The sequence below is a fragment of the Cataglyphis hispanica genome, chromosome 15, assembly GCF_021464435.1.
Source record: "Cataglyphis hispanica isolate Lineage 1 chromosome 15, ULB_Chis1_1.0, whole genome shotgun sequence".
NCBI classification, from domain to species: Eukaryota; Metazoa; Arthropoda; class Insecta; order Hymenoptera; family Formicidae; genus Cataglyphis; species Cataglyphis hispanica.
In genome coordinates, this window is record NC_065968.1 from 3,787,750 (window position 1) to 3,812,731 (window position 24,982).

General features: G+C 30.9%; 2 protein-coding genes across 3 annotated transcripts in view; one reads left to right on the plus strand and one right to left on the minus strand.

The window, feature by feature from the left end:
• Positions 1-24,982, plus strand: part of LOC126854933 (uncharacterized) — a 43,182-nt gene that overhangs the window by 5,851 nt on the left and 12,349 nt on the right. For both annotated transcript variants that reach the window (XM_050602122.1, XM_050602123.1), the window contains exons 11-13: positions 61-175; positions 268-432; positions 976-1,198. In XM_050602122.1, coding sequence (XP_050458079.1) covers positions 61-175; positions 268-432; positions 976-1,173 — 478 coding nt within the window. In that variant the 3' untranslated portion in view covers positions 1,174-1,198. The remainder of the gene's footprint in view (positions 1-60; positions 176-267; positions 433-975; positions 1,199-24,982) is intronic.
• On the minus strand, positions 1,836-18,581 carry LOC126854949 (short neuropeptide F). Its single transcript, XM_050602152.1, has 4 exons — positions 18,479-18,581; positions 12,432-12,535; positions 7,913-8,094; positions 1,836-3,345 (listed from the first exon to the last, which is right to left on the minus strand). The coding sequence occupies exons 2-4, from the start codon at positions 12,517-12,519 to the stop codon at positions 3,289-3,291; spliced, it is 327 nt and encodes a 108-aa protein (XP_050458109.1). The 5' UTR covers positions 12,520-12,535; positions 18,479-18,581; the 3' UTR covers positions 1,836-3,288.

Genomic DNA, 24,982 nt, shown 5'->3' on the forward strand with positions numbered 1-24,982 from the left:
TTTAATGTTAATTGAAATATATTTTTGTTTCATTTTATTTGAGCAAAAACTTCATTACAGCCTCGGAAGAGAAGATCAAACTTCGAGGAATGATGAATTACAGAACATGACTTGCGTCATTGAGACTTACACAGATGAATTGTTGTTCACGAATACTGGACGACGATCATTAAAAGTGAGTAAAACGATCACTGGGGATGCTCATATATTTACCGCAGTAGGAAATGAATAAATCGATATTCATAAATAATTAATTTTACGTGTTAGATTGTATACGAATATCTAGTCCGGGCGTCTGACTGGGTGTTAAATAATCTACGTTGTGACGAGAAGAATAGACAGACGGATTTGATAAATCTGCCGGAAGGCTCGCCAATCATGAAACCTCTTACACATACGATGTTTCATATCGAGGACACATGCTTTGATCAGGTTAGTAATCAAATTTTCTCTAATCATCAATTATAAGATTTTGATACTATTTTGATATTAGAGCAAATTTGTTTCGTTTATAATTAATATATATATATATATATATATATATATATATATATTAATTATAAACAAAATTATTATAAATAAAAAATTATTTACATTATATATATATATATATATATATATATATATATTAATTATAAACGAAATTATTATAAATAAAAATTATTTACATTATATATATATATATATATATATATAATGTTGTAAATAATTTTTTTTATTTATAATAAAGACATGATGATAAATAAATCGAAATGATAATTAATTGCTTTAAATTCAATAAATTGCTCATACATTTTATTCATTGATCATGAAACGTAAAAAAAGAGAATCTATAATAGCTAAATGTCTCATGTTGTATTTTCAAATATTGTTAAAATTTACTTAGAGAGCATTATACGATAAATATATAAATTTCCAAAATTCTTTAGAATTCTATAAAATCATATTACAAATAATCACTCTTATGTATTTCAGTTTCTGATTAATTACGAAGCAACGAATTGGTCGAAGATATTAACGATGCCTTTGTCGGTTACCTTGGAACGTGCACGAAGTCAAATTCTCTTAAGACCAGAATTGAAGAATGTTGGAGAGCTCAGTTATGAGGATAAAGAAGTGGTGCAATCTATCAAAAGACTCTGCTCGTTGGTCAGGTCAGCACGTTTCAAATAAGTGGTTTACATACATTTAACTTTAGGTAATATATTTCTTTCTTCTGCTATATCTATTTAAAAGGTTTGTTTTAATTCTATAACCAAATGATATTATATTTGTTTAATAATATTTTTAATATATATAATGCATTTCTATTGATACATCGATATCGTATATCGAAGTTTTTTAGGCAAACTTTTCTTTCTGGCGTGACTTTAACTTTTGAAAATTTATACCGCGGTACGGTAGCCTATGTTTTTTCACTTTGCATAATGTACTTTAAAAAATACGATCATGCAATTTTATCTTACAAAAAAACTCGCACAAATCGTTCTCGCCACCGAAAGTTTTTAATTCTGGCTTTAAAACGATGTTCAGTTCTTAAATGAAGTTTACAGGCTTTTTAATCTACAAAGGAGAAAAGAATTGTTTTAATGACGTGTTAAAAACGAATTAAGTGTTTTCTCGGGATTTTTTTTTGTTTAGATTTCATTCATTTAGATTATCATTAAGCTTAATCGTATATAAAAGTCTAACTGTTATTACCTCACAAGGCAATTGTGCATCGTTGTGTTATAAAAATGCATCGACACGATGCATTATATTCGCATGAAGGCGGATTCCGTCGAGGGATTTGTGGGAAATGAAGAATCTTGTAGAACACATTTGCTGCAGAGGAATAAATGTGACACAGTGTTACATAATAATTTATTTTTAATTTTGCAAATTGACATATTCACACATTTGAGACGCGACCCTCTTGTTGCGGCAAATAACTAGTTTGTATTTTTTTCTTTTTTTTATTCTTTTTACACATATATATTTCAATCGCCAATCTACATGCATCATTAATGATTTTGCGATCGGCTCCCATAATACGCGTATGTATTTTTAAATTGTCGTAACAGTTTTATAATCTGCTCTGTGTATATGTTTTATAGACAGAGTAGATATTATTTTTCATCATGATACAACGATCATATTATTTGGCACATTTATCGAAAGACTACGCCTATTAATCGATCGATAGACCAACAGGCCAGCTGTTGAAAATTTTAATGTCCCAGAAGTACCGAATGATGCTTTAGAGTTCAGATTTTACACGCGCATAAAAAAATTTATCATCTTTCTTTAGAATAATATTCAGAAGATCGATACAAAATGATACGTTATGGACCAATAAAAGCTCTTAATGGATTTCTAAATGGACAATAAAATGCTATGCCTCAAGTGTTTTAATAAAAATTTAATTTGAGAAAACTTGCTAATCAAAATATAAGATGTTGATAATGAAAAAAAATGACATATAAATTTTTATAAATTAAATATTTAACGTATAAATCTTTTTTTTTGTTTTTGTTTAATATTTAAAGATTGTATTTTAATATTAATTTTGAAAGAAATCGACATGAAATGTACATCATCGGTAAATCGCTTGGAACGTCTGGGACATGTATATCATCGCGCAAATTATTTCTACGTTTCTGTGCCGATGTGCGCGTAATTAAACGAAGAAACAATTGCTTTCGTAAACGATTCAAAGCAACTCAGATTGTTATCCCCATCGAACGAAGAACTTAGGCCAAGTTTCCTTTTACAGCGCTGCCACTAATTAACGAAAATGACAAGGTTGAAATCGGTATCATTTGAGGAATGCCCGCAATTATACGAAACAAATATACAATATCTTTAAATGCGTGGAACACGTCCCTTGAGATAAAGCAACCGTCTCGTAAAATCTCGTACAAGGCGAAACAGAGACAATTACGTCAGTTCCGTTGTGTTAAATTTAATTAAAACACGCGCGGAAATAAAAGGCGCAAATAACATAAATAAAAGACACAATTTTTTTCTTCTTTACTTTTAATTAATCTTTCGGATTGTGCACAATCGTGATTGCGCGCAAATTAGCATTCGCCGTATGCTTTGCACCTTTTAAAGAGTTTTCAAGAGACGCGAGAGAGGGAAGCCCGGTCAGCGAACAAAGTATACGCACACATACACACGCACGCACACTCACACACACACATACACACACACGAGACACGAGTTGTACATAATTTATACAAGAGAGGGTAGTCGCGTTTCCATCAAGAACGAATTGAAAAGGTGTCCCTGGATCAGCTCCGCCGATTAATTGTTGTCGTTGTATCCCGCCGCCGCGCCCATGGGTCTCGCCAGGTCCCTCGCCTAAAACACACCGTGACGACACTAATTACTTAATTGCTCGTGAAAATCCAGTTAATTGTGCGCTGTCGCGATTCACTTGGCCCGAGTTTAATGCCGGGCGAAGCCGAAGAGAATATTCAAGCTGTACACGAAAGGTATTCTTTAAAGGCGTCTGTCATTTTTGTATGAAAAATTTGAGAGAGAGAGAGAGAGAGAGAGAGAGAGAGAGAAAAGCGCTATGGAATATAAAAATAAAATGCAAGGAATAAAATATAAAATAACCGCATGATCAAGACATCGGTTTAATGATGTACATAAAACGAGGAAGACAGAACGAGAAATTCTATCGGTCAAATATATAATATATACGCGGTTAATTAACAAAAGATTCGCAATTTGAAAAGACGTGATAGAGAAGCTTGCAAAGAATATAGAAGAACTCTCCCCTTAATGTAAATGACACTTAATACGATCTTATTAGAGGGAAGAAATTGTGCGGCGTGATTGAATAGGAAAATGGAATCTAATTTTCGTCTCAACGAAATATCTTCCCTTGTCATTATATAATTTACGTAATATACATTTTCAATAATTTGTCAGAATTATATCCCTTTAATATAATAATATGAATAAGTTATTTAACTTTGCGTATGTATGCGAATGAGCATCTTTATGTCGTCGCGCGTATCATCGTCAGAATATTATTATGAATCATGCTCTTTTAAATTGAATCAATGAAAATGTCATTGATTAAAGCAGCAGAATAAGATTTCAACAAGCCGCTATCATTAACTCATTCTCTTCTCCATAAAATTTCTGTTTTCAGTGCTACAATTATAATTGAAATCACTGCTTATCAATGTGATGGCACACTGATTCCAAAGACTCAAAAGAGTGTCATTTCATTAATAATATAAATATTAGTATATTACAAGTATATATTACAAGAAAGGAAAAAAAAACGCATCTCTTGCGTGCGGAATCACTGACAAATAGTTATTGCTGACGGTTTGCTGATACAGAATTTCAGTAATGCGTTACGTCATTCTTGAAAATTTGTACTTGTCACGCCATCGTCGTCGTGATTACCGACAATACTAAGTTCGCGGTATCGTCTCTACATACTTCGGTGGGGGACTTTTTGCGAAACAGGAGATAATTGCCAAGTTCACTGGATCGAGAGGAGTTCTCCCCCTAACACATCCAAATCACGTGAACTCTATCCCTGAAAGGAAATCCAATCGCTCGTCTCTCTTTATTGGAAAATTTAAGCTCTTTTTTTTATATTATTACGATCGTTTGTAATTTCGAGATGCTTGAACATCTCTCGTGATTCTTCATCGCTGGTCGTCATATTTTTTTTTAATGCGAGTCGCAGAAGCGAAATATTGTCTTATATAAGTATAATATAAATAACGCATCGAAAGAGAGAGAGAGAGAATTTGATAAAAAAGTAAAAGATCGCTTTTTTATAATTTATTTTAAAATTAATTAAAAAGAAATGCACGCGATTATTTTCTCTATAAATAAATATCGAAAATAAATAGTTGAGGAATTATAAAAATATAAGAAGAATATAAATTAATTTTTCTGCGACGTAACTTTGAATATGAGAAATCGATGTTAATATTTTTATATTGTCCTTGTTTACGGAAAAGATGAGACATCGGCTCTTTCCATGGCTTTTCCGCTGCGCGATCAAAAATCTAGTACTTTTTTTTTGACACATACTATCTATACCATACCGGCCGCGTGAAAAACTTTCTCTTCCACGTACAGACGTGACAATGTACCTTTGTTAGAAAAAAGGTCGCGCGCTTGGTCGAGCACAAGGCGACGTAACGTTATTCCGTAATGTTGGGCTTTTGAAGATACGAAAATTCCGTATCTGCTCTTTGCCCGATATATCGTTGGCTTTTCAAAAGCGACGTACAAATTCTGAGGCGCATATACTTCTATATAATACATATTTATATATCACGCGTACGTTTCATAAACGTAATAAAATAAAATTCAGTTGTAATAAAAAGGATGAATAAAATTGGTTTATTAAAATGTATTCTCCCTCGAGTCGCGCGTGTGTAGATTCGAGGTCAAATTGCATTCCTCTCAAATTGAGCACATACGCGTATGATAAAGATAAGCAAAACGCACCTATTTTTTTTGCGATATATATGCATCATACATGACATAAAATGCAATTCGCTCATTTTTCTATATTAAAAGCAAAAAAATGCATGCATATTAAAAGGAAAGGAATTTACCTCGTTGAATATTTATCTTGGCGTTTTATTGAAAGTGAAACGTTAGATATATATGAATTAATATGTGTATATATAAAAATTTTTCTCGGAGAGAGTGAGTTTTTTCTGCAATTTTTTTTCATGTATCATTTCTTTGAGATACACATATATTTAATAAATCTAGAGTATCCTTACGCAAATGATGAATATTAACGAATGCTAAAAGGCAAGTTGTTTGACTGGTGTTGAGATATTTTAAGCAGAGACCAGCTCTATGCTTTCACGAATATAGAATCAAGAGAATTTTACAAAATTTATCTTAAAAAAATGTAGATAGATTTGTTTGTATTTTAACAGTCTTTTAAGATATTACATGTGATAAAAATATGTAATAAATAATATCAAGATAACATAAAAATAGCATTGTTAAAAAGACGATACCAAATGAAAGTTTTGCCGACAAACAATCGACTTTAAATTAATTTATTTTTCAAACAAAGAAAAGTGCGAAAAAATGTGCGCGATATCAGGCCAACTATTATGTTCTATCCGAATAAAAATAAAATATAATAAAATTCCGGCTGATATTATTTTTAAATGAAATATCGAAATAACCGTTCCGAGAAGGATAGGTTCCATTTCCTTATTTTTTCTAATTACCGTGTTATAATCTTTGTTATGGTGTCCTGCGAGACAACCTGCATGCACATCGCGACTATACTTTGGTTCGCAAGAGTTGCTTCACTCTCGTTAATTACGAGAAAATTAATCTCCCAGGGAATACAGGCCACATTAAGATTAGTATGCAAAGGTATTTGCGAAAAGCATTACGAATTAAACTGCGCATACTCTGGAGAGAGAAATAATCCTGCAATTCATGGACATAATAAGCGTATGGCGAAGAAAATATTCGTTGCTGTCAATGCGCATCATTAAATTACGAAAAAAAAAAAAATGTGTCCAATTTTTTTTTATATTAGCCTTTCTTTGCGCTCGTATTATGTTTCGTATCATTGTTGTCAAATTTTGTTTTATTTTATTTTTTTTTTTTTATTCATAATACTTGTTCGAATAAAATTATAATTTCAAAATGTGCGCGCAAATAAAATAAAAATTCATATTTTTCAAACTAGCGAGAGTGTTATTTAACAAAGAGTGTAATAAATAATAATATCCCGTTTGGATATATGTATACGTCATAATTCACAAAATACTTTCGGCTGCGTATTTTCAATAACATTCGGGTATTCGGCCTTGGCGGCGTAAACAACATTCCTCGGAAGAATATATTTATGCCTTTATGCTATTGTTTATATCTTTCGGCGTTGTTATTCGTACGGCAACACTTGAATAGTCCTTTCTTAGACGCGATCGCGACAAGTACTAAAATATAATTCGCCACAATCGTACTTTTCGTGTGTTGCTTTGTCTTACTATAATAAATTGAGTATCTCGTGTGATTGTTTCGCGATTGGAAGTGCCGTGCAGTGTCTCGTACATATATAAATATATATATATATATATATATATATATATATATATATATAAAGTTAATCCTAACCTGAGGTATATTTAATCAATTTAATGATTTGGACAGTGTATAAATATCTTCGTATAAATTCAAGCAAGTTATTAAAGCACAGTGAAGTCACGCACGTTAATATTCTCCATGAATCTACAATTGTAATATTTAATATTTAATTCCGTCGTATAAAAACTAACGTAAATATAACGTGTGCAAATTTGAAAGATTTAATATCATAATTTAAATGTAAATGAAAAATTATAAAACCGGTTAATAAAATAGAAGGGTATCTTACAGAACGTATAATAATCCAGAGTTACCAAGTTTAATTAAGGTCAAGACCTGTGATAGCTTTTCTTGTTTATACAATACAAAACATATATAGTGTTTCAATTTTTCTTAGAGCTCGTATATCGTGTTATAAAATATATATCAGAGATAGAAACGAACAAACAATTCACAGGAATTACACAATTGAGATTTCAAGACGTGTTTATTTATTTTCATCGCATCAATTTCAAAATTAAGCTCAAATAATTTTGAAAATAAAAAAAAAAGAATAATTAAAATATCTTTTTAAAGATGAAAAAGCTTCACAGTATTTTTTTTTTAGAAATAATTACAGCACTGTAAAACAGAGTGAAAGCTTGAAAGAAGTGATAATGATTGTGATTAGTGATAGTGATTGTTTGAGTCAGTGATATTTAAAAGAAGTGCATCTTATATATATATATAATATTATATTATATATAATAATATAATAAACTTATGCAACATCGTGGGTATCTCGACATGAAAAAACGACATGATAAGAACTTACGGAAATGTGCGGTCCGGAACGACCGAATCGAAGACGCAGCGACGGGGATCGCTGCGACTTGCGGATCATCAGGTGCTCCAACGGGATGCTGCCGAAACCAGCGTTATCCAGTGCGTTGCGTTGCAGCAGAAGCCTGTAGAACTCGTGGATGTTGTCCGCGGGTGTTTTCTCCGCCATCTCTTCTGCAACGTATATACAACCGTCGTCAATCGCCAATTTTCCATGCGACGAGATGAATGACGAGGTAATGTGCCCTATTTTTTCCTCGCGATATCGTGAACAATGTCAATATAATGCATGCGCGAATCCTTTTTGTCACACGTTGATAAGATTTAAATCCACATCGATACGCATGAGTGATATCGGCTATCGTATCGTTTGTATCATATTCCGATTGCAATTGACAAATTCTACTGCGATCGAATCTTCAACGACATTCGTTATCGATTTTTTTTCTGTTGTCGAGAGATCAATCAAATCGTCTTTTATTGTCAAACTTTAAAAGGGAGGCATTCTCGTTTGAACTTTCGAAAAATTTTCTAGATTTTTTTGCAGCGCAAAGACTTGATAAAAACTTTTTATTTTTTTTACGATATTATTAAATACTTAAATTAATAATTTCAGTTTAATTTTTTTTTTTAAATTATGCGAATATTTGCAAATTTATATTTTCATGCACGGTGTGCATGAAAATGTTTGTTTATTACATCTGAAATAAAAAATACAAGTTTTTTTTTTATTAAACGTATTAATAACGATCTGCTAGCCAAGTGTTTCTTTAAAATTTATAAAAATAAGACAGCATGTTGAAAAAAGTTTTGTTTCCTTTTTTTAAATTTCATCTCTTTTTTTTGTTTATATAATAAAAAAAAATGGATCGGATTAAAAAAGGGCTTTGTTAGTGCATGGAAATATAAATCTGCAAATATTTACATAACTATAGAAAAAATATCTTGAGCTAAAAATTTTTATTTAAGTGCATAATAATATTGTATTAATATTGTAAAAAAATAAAAATCTTTTATCAAGTCATTGCCCTGAAAAAAATTTAGAAAATGTACTCATTTTTCGAGAGAGTTCAAATGGATATAACTCCCTTAATTAAATTAAATGTCTTGAAAATTAACGGCTCGTTTTAAAGATGTTAACAGACTTTCTTGATCAATATTTATACACGATTACGATCTATTTAACAATTTTGAAAATAAAAAAATGTTTATCGTCGATGAAGCTTGATCTCTGGAATGCTACCATGCGATCTTTTCACACGATGTGCTGGTGTCGCGTCTTCTTTTAGATAAATGTAAATCAAGTGTGCGCGTATTCATTTTTTATGCGAAAAATGGAGAGAAAATATGATGCTTTTTACAAGTATACGTCCGTTTTATGCGACATTAAAACGCTTTACGATAAGTAGCGTTCTCCGTATAAGAGCGTATAGTCATACGAATTGCTGGGCGTTTATACAGCTATACTGTCGTATATAATGCGTACACCATCGTTATAACGATTATTTACTTTTATTAGTTCGCATAGATCGTCTTATGAAAAAAAAAAACAAAAAATGTTTTATCGACGATGTTAACATTACTCGACGTATCATTTATCATAAACGTGTATTATTGATGCTTTTATTATAAGGTATCAATCTCACTTTTTAAAAAGTGATCTCTATAGAGACTGTATAAAAACGGAATAATTTCTCGTAAATTTTAAAAGAACACGGGTTTGAAATTTAAAACGCTTCGTTAATTTTTATTTGCCATTTTATTTTATTAAAATACCGAGAGGTGCGAATTTTGAAACTACGTATTTTTATGTTACAAAGAGATGGAAGTATACATATATTTCCAGTTATTTTCGGATAACGTTTCGATAAAAGCTAAAAACGAAGATAAAAAGCGACGAGTATATTAATGGAGTACGCGTCGACCTTGCAAGAGTACAGACGATGGAATTTTCCCGCTCACGTTTCGATATCCCACAAAGGCAAATAGATAACCATTTTCCAATTGGATAGGCACTTTTGAACTTTGTGAAAAACTTGCGTGATAAAAATTGGAGAGCGCGATGTAAAACATATGTGGTTTTTCATCGAAAACCGCAACGCTCGTGCACACAATTGACACAGTAATTTCTCGCGAAACAAATCGCAAAACAAAAAAAAAAAAAAAGAAAATACGGGAGAAAAATCTATTCGCAAAATTACGTTTTGCGAATTAATAAGAAAACCAAAATTAATTAAGAAAAACAAAATCGATAGCACGCGCGAGTTTAAATGTAGGTAGGGCTATTCAACACACCTGTTGACTATCGTTATCATTGCCTTTTCTGCATATATAATGCGCATGATCGTGTTACGTAAAACTTTACTATCTTCTTGACATTAAATAGCCTGCTCTTGCTCGGCCGTATAATAGCTTCTCTAACGCGTTTCCGATAAATAATACATTGAAACTACGAAATATATCGCTTCGAGGAGAAAAAAAACTGACGCTTTTCTTTTTTGAATATTGAAAAAAAAATGATTAATCGAAATATGTATATATTAAACTATATACAACGGAGCCGAACTAATATCGAAGTTTGTGCCGCTCGATCGAGCGTTTTTACCGGGAAAATAAACCGCGCATTTAGATTCGTTCATGCATGAGTCCGTCACACGATTGAAACGTATCGATCATAAATGCCTATGTACGACAAAAAGATCCGGACAAATAATTGGGTCTAAAAAACGGCGATGTCGTGACGGGAGAGAGGTAGTTGCGCGACAGAAACACGACTTTCTTATGAGCGGATTTTATTGAATGGAAAGATTTGACTGATCATGAGCGGAATTTGGGGCAGAGTGACACATGGGGGCGATCGATGTCGGACTATAACAAGGTCTATCTTTTGTATTCGCGCGACGCGAATAATATTCAATCTCTAATCATTCAGTGGATCGCAACCTCGTTTCTATCAATAAAAGTAAATGCCTTCGAGTGAGGGATTACATTCCGGTGGCCATGTTCAATGTTCGATTCGCATTGAGTATCGAAATTAATAATGGGCGAGTTGAAAATTAGAATTATCTCTATCAATTTAAATATTTTATTTAAAATATTTTATTATAAATATTATATTATAAATATTTATTATAAATATTTTATTATAATTTAAATATTTTATTTTTTTTTTTTTTTATAAATATTTTCCTTTCTTTTAAATTTAATCAAGATTATCCAAGTTTTTATTTTTTTTTTCCGGAATATGTCTCTGTGTAAAACTTTTTAATTCTTTAAATTTGATTGCATATATTTTTCACTTATTATTTGATATTCAATTTTGCATATTAATCTGTCATTAAAGTCTCGCATTATTTTGATGAAATTTTATCTCTCGCTAAATATTTTTTATCTTTAATCGCTTACATATGACAATCGCTCTCTCTCTCTCTATTGATATCTCTTAATACTTTATTTTACAATTTACTTTATATGGATCGGTAAATATTTAAAACTATGCTCGCAAATTGTGAGACACTCTACGCATTATAATGTGAGAATTATAATATACAAATTACTGAGTAAATTAATCTACAGATATACGTGAAGATAAAAAGATAATTTCATGTAAATATAACGAGATCTATCTGCGAGTGAAATATGACGGAAGATTTAATTAGACTTATATTTTTCTATAATCATCTCTAGAAGCCGGTGGCTCTTAATAAGTCGGCCTCTGCGATCATTAATTATTGTAGTGGTGAACGACGTTGGCGACGTTCTCGCGTTGATATGGGGCATTACCGGGGTAATGGAATACAAAATGCGTTATCATGCCAAGTGAAAGTAAAACTTTAATGGGACTTACAGCGTAGAAATAGCTCAGAAGAACATGGAGTTAGTTATCGGTAAAGCGAGAAATATTATAAGATATTATAAGCTATTATAAGAATATTATAAACTATTTAAATATTATAAGATTATTTAAATATTATAAAATAATTATTATTATATTAAGATTATTTAAATATTATAAGATATTATAAAAATATTATAAGCAGTGTCGCGGATTTGTCAGACGCGATGTTTCAAACAAGTTTCAACAAAGATATAAGAAGCTTATTTCAAAAATGACATTATAATCCATAAGTACATAGTCCTAGTCCTTAATACTTAGATGTATAATACGATTAAAATTACCCAACGCATCGTATCAGTTTTACCAAGATCGATTTAAAAAATGCAAAGTTTTGTACTAGCAATAACTCGATGAATTTGATTCTATTTTCTTTTTTGCACCGGCGAATTAAATTTAAAATTAATTATTAGAAGGGAGAAAGAGTATACAGAAATTAAAAAATAGGATTTTAAAAAATAATTGACTTTTAATTAATTATAATTAGCAATCAATATTAATTGAAGAAGAAAAATTCTGGCGATTATGCGACAATTCTATCGATTAGAAATGAAAATTTCCACTTAGAAAATGTCAAAAATTTTTAAATTTTATTCGGGAAACGGATAATACTCACCTCCGTAATCCATGTAATTTTCAATGGCGTTTACGAGGCCGACTGTCACGACGAGAAGAACGAGGGCGGCGCAGCGTTTAGCGTACATGGCGCTTATATATTCTCTGCAATCAAGCAAAGCGAATTCCCATTTATTCTCTACAGTTGATTTCGCCTAATCTAACGAGCTTTTTAATGTATCGAGGGTGCGCGCATGTATCAACCGTGTTATCTAATCGCGCAATGAACGATTTTCTACGCTGTCAGAATAAAAGATCGAATATCTCTTCATAATTCAAACGCAACGCGATAAAATGCAACGCATATAATTTCGTTTCATTCTATAGGGAGATCTTCTTGTACTTTGCGCCTCCAAAAATTATACAATCCTTCTTGACATAATAATATTGCGAACGTTTGAGGAAAGATAAATTCAAGACCGCTTATGATAATATTCGACGGACTTTGCCGTTGAATAACATCGCCGGTACAAGAAACATTGCCTTTAGAAGCGCAAAATCCCCAAGTGTGCCGTTGTAATAATTTTATCGCGAAGAACATCCCGCTAAATCATCTTTCTGTCTATCGTAAAGAGCCACTGGAATGTAATGCTCATTCTAGAGTCATTTGATTAACTCGCCTCTTTTATTAATATGCACACAAATCAACATTATGTAATTATTATAAACTTGAACTTATTTTATCGTGCTTATTTCAACTTAAAATAATTTTTTTATATAAGTTCTTACAATTGAATCACTTGTTTCTGAATGAGACTATTTATCGAAAATTATAAGAAGAAAAATATGATGATGTATAAAAATATATTTACATAACTATTTTATCAATCATGGCTCTTTCATCTTTTGCGTTTTTTTGAAAAAAGATGCTACATTTTGTATTTTTATTTTGAAAAAAAATATTAAATTAATGACGAGAGAAAATAAAAGTTAATGATCAATGTAAAAATTGCACGCTATAATGGAACATTAATCTGTAAATACTTTTAAAAAATTGTATATTTATCAAGAAAGCAATTTATACACTGTATGTGTATAATGATTTTTTATATTTCTTATTAAAATTGATATTCAGTCTCGAAAGATTGAAAAATTATTCGAAGCTTGCAGAAATACATAACTGTAAATTACATCGTTTATCGAAAGATTTTCTAAAATTTTCAAAGCTGATATAGTGTGTACTATTATCTCATAATTTTTTAAATTTTTATCAAAAATTTAGAACAATTTTTCATTGTCAACCTACATGATGTCATTAATGAATTTCTAGCATGGGATGAATGTTGACAGTTTTTTTACTAACAGATAAGAAATAATACATCAAGAGCGTAAATTTTATTGAGAAAATCTTTCAATTCATTTTAAAATATGGGTTAAAAACTGCACCCACGCCCTCGATTCACAAGGGTCACGTTATCGGTGTCATCAAAGGTAAAATATTAACGACCCACACATATTTCTATGTGCCCGGTATATCTAATCAGCTATCTTACTATAATATTTATATCGTGTAATAGCTCGAATGTGACAGGTGAACAGTAGAAAAAAAAAGAAAAGAAAAACCATCAACCCCATCGATCCCGCGCTTCCTGAATAATTCATCGAATTATAATTATGATCCTTCTTAGGGGCTAGTCGCGTCTATCATGAAACGACGTGAACGGCTTACGCGACTGTGGAATTAAGTGCAAATATGTCTGTTAACTTTTCCTTACCGCGACATTAGATTGGATGACACATTTGTCGCGTGGAACGTACACGACATCCCCGACATGGAAATTATTTCCGGACATTTCGTGCACCGCAATAAAATTATAACGTGACTCAGAGCGAGGATATATTACATATATACATATACAGAGGTCGCGGATCTATATTACGGTGTGCGCAATCCAGAGATACATACACCTCCGTTAATGCGTGACCGCGGAACAAGAGAGCCTCACCCATATGTAACACCTGTGCCGATGCCACATGCAATTTGCGCTTTCGGCCGTGAAATTTATGCATAAGATAACGAGATATGAAATTCCGCAACCTCTGCATATTTGCATAAATAAACTGTCCCAAACCTAATGATTTATCCCTCGTTTCGTCATCGACAATATGACGTTGCTCTAAAGTATCTTTTTCTTTTTTTTCCTTTATTCTTATCTTGAATCGCAACGAGAAATGAATGAATATTACATTTTATTTTCTTAAGATAAAAATTACATTAATGTAAATATGACTTTCATTCTCTTGTCGCTCTCTGAAGTTTTATTACAAATTCTCAGATTATTAATGTAAAGACTATTAACATTCAAATAATATTATATCATCTAAAGAGAAGATTACGAGTTTTTCTATTCAAGAATACAGATTACATTATGAATAAATTATGCAATTTCTTTTCCACAAACGAGAGAACCGCACAAAAGAAAAATAACGAAAATAGTGTGTGATATTTGTAAATATTATTGATATGATATTTGTTTTATATTTTGTGCATTTGTAGAAAACTCTTGTTGCATTTCTGAATTTTTAAATCATTTATTATAAATTTATTTACGCAAAATCAAATCTCTATACTTTTAAATAAACGACATAAAAATTCAAAATACTTTGTTTACAGTATTTGAGATTCAATGCATATTCAGTGTCATTCGGCATATTTTTTTATTTCAAGTATTTTCGGCAAATTGATATTTTTTAAAATTTTATACGACTATTTGCATATCTGCAGTTCTAACTGTTGCGATATATGATGGATCTCAAGTTGTCGATCTCCATTCATTGCCAATGAATTGGGCGCGTTATAGCATATGACATGTTGATTACTCACACTGCATTTATCGAGGTAAATCGCTTCTGATATACGATCTTGAACGTATGTACACATATCTGTACACATATATCAGACAGATATAATACACTTATGCATAATTGATTTATAACACGTGAATGCATTTCTCAGCTAATGATTTCATATACACAGGTTATTTCATAAGATTTTAAATCTCCGCACATATTGCGATAAATTTGAAGACAGTTTGTCTTTATTGAAAATTATTGAAAATTTAATAACGTGTCATTTTCTTGCACATTTAATTTCAAATTTGAATGAGTATCCATTGAATGTAATCTCAATAACCATTTTAATTAAGCTCCCATCAAAACAATATAATTTTTAAAAGGCCAAGTTTTTATAGTAAATGAAAGAAAAAATAGATAAGAATTGTAAATCTCTCTTCGAAATTATTGAATATTTTAAAAACTTCCTAGAACTGTGTACCTTTTAAATATATGATTTAAATAAAAATAATTTAACACAACTTTTAAATACCAAAAAATATTTGCATATTGGAAACTCTCTTCTTATTATTGTTAACGAGCAAAATTTCATGAAAAATAAATTAAATCGTGAATTTGATTTTTGACAAATAATACGAGCTTAGAGAAACATTCAACATTCCTCAATCTTGATTAAGAGCAATTTGCTTGCTGCGCTCTCTAGAATAATAATTGCAGTAATTGCCCATCCTACTCGAGATAGGCCGCGGGCTTTTAAAGAACGTAAATAATTTACAAGATACTGTCCAAGATAGCGCAATGATATTTTTGCTTCGCCGACTATCCTTTGCTTGTGAAGATACCTTATACGTGCGTAACACCATTTACAAGTCTTTTAATATATTTACTTGCCAGCGTTCGAGGAAGAGGTAATTAAATTTTTGTTGTATAATCAGTATCGATAACCAAGCAAGAAAAGCGCATCGCGATAACAAAAAAAAAAACAAAAAACGATTATTTTATCACTCTCGTAGTCCGGTCTCCGCGTGACGATCGCGATAATTGTCCCCTGCGTTAATTAATCATTAGTCAAACATCTTAATAAAGCGCATAATAAGAAGGCAAGAAGCATAACTTGTTGCGCAACAACGAGATAAATCGATTTTATCGGGTTATCGATTTCGGAGGACATGGCGAAATTGAATTTTAAAAGCTTTTCTCTCGGGCGTCTCGAGAAATTTTTTACTCGTGCAATGAATACTTCGTATATATCTACGAAGAGATACTGATATTTCAGCTTCTTAAAATTACTTACTGTCCCGTTAAATTTTCGAGCTAGTCGCTTACACCAGGTGACTTTGATTCTCTCATGTGTCCACGACGTATACGCGCCGGAGGTGACGTGTAAGTTAAATGAATTTTAGTCGTACAATGGCATTGGTATTTAACACTCACGCAGTGTGTTCCCACACACGCATTTTTCGGTCGAGAAGTTTGATAAAACATGAACGTATAACAGAAATTACTTTTTAAGCATACGAAAAGCGGATTTGTAAATTTTTGCGACTCTTGTTATTTGTGAGAATAAATATTCAAGAGGAAAAGAGAGAGAGAGAGAGAGAAAAAAAGAGAGCTTACACGCATTTTATATAAAATTTATTTAAAAATTAAATGTTATTTAAGAATTTACTGTTAAAATATTTAATTACTTTTAGAATATAATTCGCGATTTGCATATTAGCATAATAGTGAAAAAAAAAATGATAAGATATAAAAAATAAAGAATTGAAATTAATATTTTGTTTAAAAAATGCAATATAATCATAAAGAAATAATAATATATATAGATGTCAAATTTTAAAATTTTTTATTTAAAATTATCTTCGAATTTTTTCAAAATTTATGACATTTGAAAGGACTGCAAAAACAAATATCCGTTCATCCAAAGTTCTTATAATTAATTGCTTTTATTCAAGTTTGTTGTTTCATGTATTATATTCGTATAGCCCTAAACATTTCTATTTGAAATTTTGTTTTGAGTTTACAAAGGATTGCATCAAATAAATGAACTATTGGAAAATATTGACAATTGAAATTGTTATATTATTATATGTATGACAATAATGTCATAATAATGCTAAAATTTAAATCAGTAATAACGGTTTATATCACATTAAACATGTAATCTACGATAACGTACGATAGCGTGTATATATATATATATATATGTGTGTGTGTGTGTGTGTGTGTGTGTGTGTGTGTGTGTGTGTGTGTGTGTATTGAAAATAATTACACAGATTTAATCAAATCATTTTGCAATTTGCAAATATCCAGCCAATCGCGTAGCCTGTAATAATCCAACTATAGGATATCAATCTTTCTTTGTCCTCTGTTTTATACCTTTGACCTACGTTAATAATTTATCACCCATTACGTTGCGATAAAAAAAGGATGATGACTGCGTGATCGATACATTTTCAATGGATTACGTATCATAATCATAAAGACAGCATACTCAATTTTTATAGCGAGTAGAAAAGCTTTTTTTGTTTAAATTGCTATCGATCAGACGTATCTGGGCAATAGTTTTACGCGCTACTTTGCTGCTTTTAATCTAGATTTTAGTAGCAGATTTTTTAACAGATAAAGAGAGAGAAAAAATGGCGTCAACTAAGTAAAGATATAACTTTTATTTTCAATCTAAATATTTTTAATAATTATGCCAATAATTATTAATTATCAAAAATAAACTAGATAAAATTCTCCCCAAACGCGCTCTTAAATTAAATGTCTATCTTATTAATATCAGTCGAGTGTTATATATATCTGTGAAAATTTTAAATATTAAAAATTTTTTTTTTTTTATTTTTATATTATATAATAAGATACAAAATTTTCTGAAATGTACAGAATCGTTTCAATATTGAAAAGTTAAATTCAACTTAAAACTTATTAATTTTGCAATGATTACGCGCCATCATTAAGTCACGTAAAAAAATAATATAATTCAATGTGTTTTCACGTTCATTATCGCGACACACATATCATAACTCTTTAGCTTTTTCACAAAAAAAGAACATGTATCTGAAACGCATGTACGTACATTATTTTATAAATATAAAAAAACATATTTCAATCACACAAAATATTTGTATTTCTTAAACGCACAGGATGTAGATTCAAGAGCAGCAGGAGCGCATACAGATATCTGTTTTGAAAAAAGAGATAAAACTACGGGAAAGAATAGGGAAGGGCGAAACAAATCGTCGAACTCACCGCGTTCGAATTCTTGAACTATAGTCTCAGATGACGAGCGGTGATTGAGTGGCTCGCACGTTACGGTGGTAATGATGCGAAGTGTGGCGATACCGAGGGACCCTTTATATATATATGGGAAGCCGCTGTGCCTTCGATGGGGGATGAAAGAGAGAAAGATGATGAGGGAAAGAGAGAGAGAGGGTAAGCGCACAGGTGGCCGCGCGAAAGCGGCCACGCGGTCATGGAGCGCAAGCGTCCTCTTCTTGCCCTGCCCCCGTTCATCCCTCTATCTCTTTGCCACCCTCTCGCGCGTCGGAATGACGGGAGATGGAAGGATCTTTTTGGTCGCGATTATACTCCAGTAGTCTTCATTAAGAAATCTTTTCCATATCGAGCCGATGTCTATGACGTAAGATCGATTTCGACGCAGGATAGCTTCGTAGATTGACCATTCGATGTTTTATAAGGAATAAGAAACGCGTTTGGAAGGATACGTGAAAGAGCGAGAAGAAATTTAGAAATGTGTGACATGATAACAGGAAGATCTATCAATGTTTTAAAGATTTTCTTTAATCTCACTGTGACAGATTCATTTAGGATTACACGAGATATCGTAAGATCGTGATATTATCTTATCTTGTCTCAAAATTTGAGACAAGATCAGGAGAACATTTTTAATTAGTTATCAAGACAATGCCAAAACACTAAGGTTGTCAAGATTATTGATTTAAAAAAAAATTAAAATATTATTATATAATTTGTAATTATACATTTCTAAATTTATACAAAATTAATACATTTTATTTTATAAATAAAAACATTTATATTAATAAATTTATATACAGAAACAATTAATATAATATATTTTTATAAATATTGTCTTTTTGTTTTGAGTCTTGTGCAATCGTACATATTTTTTGAGACGTGCATGTCCATTTTTCTGTCAGAAAAATGTCATTCTCGTACAAATAATTTGTATAATTAAAATATATACAAAGGATATTTTTTTACAGTTAAAATATTTTGTATATTTATGTGCGTACTTTTATTTACACATATATATTCGGTGATGTAAAAGGCATAATTATACAAAAAATATTTATTTTTTATATTTAATTTTATCTAGGAATAGAATTGTTTCTAGAAATAATAGAAAAGATAATAGAAAGAATCCCCCTTACGTTCTTTGTAAAATTGTTTCTTATGTTTTGTCTTTCTATAATGGTATCGTAGTCGAATTAGCTATGTATTTTCTTTTTTTTATATATTAATATTGATTTTTATTATCCTTTTTATACCAGAATTTACTTCACATTTAAATATTCTAAATCACGCGTGGAAAGAGAACCGGGGCTACTTTTCAATTTTTATAAATGAAAATACCAAAAGACCACTATTTATATAAATCTCTTTATTAATTATGTTGCTTACGTAGGCGAGAGCGTACGAATTATTGTAAAAATCTGAGCGTTTTAAAAAATATTATCACAATGGAAAGCGGGACGCTGAAGCCGCAGATTGTTTTATTATGCACAATTTTCGCAGAATAGAGGACCATCTTTATTAAAGACTCTCTCTCTCTCTCTCTCTCTATATATATATATATATATATATATATATATATATATATATATATATATATACGCACGATGGTTTTTATCCTAACGAGATCGTCCGCGACGTTTCCCTTTTCAATTTCACGTACGAATCTTACTAGACGAAGGCATATCCTTTCTCTGTCAAAAGATAAGAAAAGATTCTCGCGCTTTTGGAACGAAGATTGGCAAACGAGACAAAGCGAAAGACGCCTCCGCGAAAGATTTTTTTTATACGCGAGTTTTTAAATTTTACACGCTCCATTAATCTGTCCACTTCGTTAATGAGTCAGACAGCATTGTAGTGAATATTTTCATCGTATGCAGAAAAACAGGGACGCTTCAAAACATTTGGGTAGTTTTTTTTAGCGAGACTGTAATCACGAAAGATTATAAATAATAATCTAGAAAGACTGCTATTTGTTCTCTTTCGACGTTGAACATCTTTATAATCGAGTCTTAAATGAAAATCGCGCGAAAATAAAGTTATGAACTTAGAATCAGCTGATTCTGACGTTTGTATTTATCCCGCTGAAACTTATATTCAGAAAATTTCCAGATCTCCATTCGTTAAAAGCATTTCTACATAAAAAAAAAAAAATTGAAAATTAGTCGGATTTATTATTTTTATACGTACACAAATATGGAATAAAGTTCTTTTTTAAGTATTTCGTGATTTCGTCGAAATCTCGAGCGCGTATGACATGGAACTGGGCAAAAATTGTTATTTATTTCAATGCACAATTCACAATCGGTGATTTTATCCTTTCTTCCATGTGCGTTTCGCTTACTCCTACAGACATCTAAATTGAAAATCTCCATTGAAAAATTCTACTGTATTTTTATACATTCTTTCACGCGGAAAATTCGCTTGTTAAATCACCGAGAGATGAAAATCTTTAGCCTCTCTCGATATTTTTACAATACATATGCAATATAAATAATATTTCGCGAAACTGAATCACGATTTGCCATTGCTTTAATGATCGCAGTTATATAGCATTTTATATCGTTCTATTGAAATAGATATTTTATTTAATAAAAACTGATATCGTAATAAAAATGTACAAAATCCTTTTCATTGTTAATCATTTTCGATTTACATAAAAACGCTAATCTTTATTGAAAATCGATTATCTTCTACATAAAGTTAATTTAGTTTTAGTTGGCTTATTTGCGACAGAATTTTTATTATAGATTACTCTTATTATAACTTTACAGGAATTATATCAAAATTTCTCATTTTAGATAATTACATAACTTTTCATTAAAATTAAGTCCATTTTCAATTATTTAAGTTTATTTAAGTATTATTTAAAATTGTGTTGTGTATCTCATTCTTTGTGAAATTAAATTTAATTCTTTAATGAATTTTTTAAATTATGTTTCAGTTAAATAATTCAATAAATTACGCTTTACTCGAGATTTTCTATAAGAAGAATCATTTTGAGATTCATTAGAGAATATCCTCCTACTATTAATTTATACCTTTTTAGAGCTATTCTGTAATAACAATGGGAATGCGCGCGTGAATTTGATAATTATTATTCGTTCATCAAACTGAGCGAGCAACCAACTACTTCTTATTTAGTCTTTGAAACGAGATTAATCCTTTTCATTATCCCGCCTTTGAAAATTTTACTCTGTGTCTGCAGAGAACGGACAGACGGTAATCGACGATATAATTTTGAAATCATATAATTAATAAATCTCTATGCGTACAACGATATATTTTATTGAATAATCTTTTTGTAGATTTTTTTTTTATTATTAATAAAAAAATTTTAAGATTTTTTTCTATTAGGATGCAAATCATAAATCTTAGATATTCTGTTGACCTCCGTAAAAATTGGTAGGCGTAATATCTTGAAATATTAAAAATATATTGAAATTATTGATTATGAAAAGTAACGTTTCATTAAAAAATCTTATAATAATAACTTAACGAGAAACATTACATCACAGTAACTGCAGTGCGAATAAAGTATATAATTGCCATTAATATATATAGTTTAATTATTAATAGATACACATTTATAATTATTAACAGTATATTATTTAAAATTTATATAAAGATCCAATATTGAGATTAAAAATATATCCTGCAACTGAGAAAGAACAATAGTCGACAAAAATAAAATGAAGCAATGTCAATATAAAATGTTCAATCTCTTCAATGTATATTTAGTTTGAAAAACAAATGTATTTTTTTAATTAAGGATTTTTATAGTCTTGAAATATATATCTGTGATTTTTATTAACATTTAAAAGCAATTTTCTTGGCATTTTATATAATCTTTCCTATATTAAAATATTAAATTTATTATTCTTCTTTTAACTTCAAAATTTGATTGATAACTTGGTATTAGATTGATTAAAGTAATATTAAAACGATGCATGACAAACTGTCATGTCATAAACGAACATAAAATTACACTCATGTACCGGCGACAATAATTAGCCAGCAAGGATTTTTTTTTCCTTCATCGACCCCTGATAGGAGTCGAAGCTACATCTCTGGCTAAATGTAGCCAGAATAAATATGGCCAGGATCAACGAAAGGTAAGTCCAACTGGCCCAACGAAAGCAGCCTACGGTGCATTTTATTAGAGAAATTAGTAATAAAAAAAATATCACGATAAAGAAAATACTAACTTGTATTTTTATCATCATTGCCTTAATCATCACTCAGCGAAGCTGTATAAAAGATGTTTATTTGTACTTTAAATTTATCTCGTATATTTGCGAGATGGACATAAATCAGTAAACAAGTATTTTATATGTATCTAATGTAAATAAAAAGAGAAAAATATGTGTGTGTATGTGTGTATGTATACGTTAAATAAAAAAACGGTTTCGTCGATTCCCGTTTTTTACAAGAAGATTTATACAAAACGCATTAAGCGTATTCGCGTCGATATAAAGTTTATAAAGGAAATTTATATTACGCGAGTGTAAAGTTCAATTTTTTAATATTTTAAATTTATTTTTCCGATACATATTATTTATGTTAGTAATTTATTTATCTATTTGTCTTTTTCGAAAAATATATTTACTCAGATCGAGGAATTATTGAGAGCTGATAAACAAATTCTTAAGAACGAAGATAGATAGTGTTTGCCTTTAGTCACGTTTATGATCAAAGTAATAATCTGCTATAAAATAGTTAAATTACTTTCGTAGTGGGAATAGTTAAATCGATCAACATTAAAAAAATCCTCACGTAAGCCTGTTAATAACTTTTAAAATAAATCTTTTGGAATTCTTGTCTTGACATCATCAAACTATTCGATGTTTCATATATATAGCTTGCGTTCGCGTGATAAATTTAACAACGAGAGACACGAGCGGGTTCGGTTTTTTTTGCAATAAATCAAGCATTTTCCGAGAAACTCATTAATTCAATATTAATTTTTTTTTTTTTTTTGCTTTTTCATATGTGCGGAGAAATGATCTTTCTGAAATTTTAATAACGATTCCCGTCACGTTCTGTCCAAGCAACACCTGTCCGATATTTTTTCTTTTTCCTTTTCGATTGGAAATGAGAAGAGGGAGCTCGATTTTCTGATGCGAGAAATTCGAAAAATAATTAGAACATCGGACGCGAAGGAGACGTCATGTGCGTTCTCGTATATTTTGTGTGTCACGTTATATTAATTACACGCAAGATTTAGAACACGCGCCACGTGTTTTCTCGTTTTTATACACATGTAGCACGGCGGGACTCGTTCAATTTATTTAATTAATCACTTGGAAAAATTGTGAAATTGATCGTAACGAGAAAGCGTTCGAGGAAGCTAAGAAACGATGCGATTGGAATATTGTCTTGTTGTTGTGTAAAATAAAATTAGAAGGGTACAGTGAAAAATATGTGTGTCGCTTTTTTTAATCCGGAAGTAGAGGAAGAAAAATCAATGTCGGATGAAAGACGCGCGATAAATCAGCGCGCAGGAGAACGCTTTAAAATCGATCCGACACTCTTCCTCTCTACGGTTTACCTTATCTCCTTCGTAAACCAAGACGCATCGCGTGCGCCACAATCTCATTATCCTCATCAACATGAAGCTTAACTTTTTACTCTCGTTAATTTGTAATGATTTACTAGAAGACGATTAAATAAAACATACGTGAATTGTCTCGTCTCACGTTTGATATTAGAAACAATTTGTGATAAAGTATTTCAAACGAGAAAGGTGTATTAAAACAAAAATTTATATCGTGCTTCCTTTTTCAGGAAAAGAATAAATGATCCAAGCTAATTCTTTTTTATTTGTTTGAAAAATAAATTGCACGAAAGAGGAAAGGGAGAGAATGTTTTTCCACGCGCGTTATTTGAAACATAGCGTACGGATTAAAATCGACTTCACGTATCGCGTGACGTTGCCGGAATGATAGGACGACGAAACGCCATTCCACGCGTCTCACTCTCCATATCTCATAAAAATAATTTGACATTTTAAATATTGAATTACATATGTGTATGTGTGTGTATATCACACACAGGTGAATGTTCAGCAACGACGGGAGCGACGTGCATCGAAAAATAACACGCGCGCGATTTAGAATGCAAATGACTTGGACTTGACTCGTAAAAGTGACTGGTTTAGTCATACGAATTTAATTCGCCGCGACGTAGGTCGCGGTCGACGCGAATCACTCATAAAAAAACTTCTCTTCAAGCTCACCACCTCTTTAAGCACACTCCCTCCCCCTTTCTTCCCTTCCTTTCGAGTAACACTCTAGACCAAAGCAAAGTCGACGTCGAAATGAGTATTGCTTTATCGGATACGCGAACTGACGTACGCTCGAAATTAATATATTATTACGTTGTGGTGGCTGAAAATTAATGAGAATAATTAATGTCTAGTTAATTAATTTATCGGGCAAAATTTACGCGAGAGAATTGTGAGCATCGCGAAATTTGATT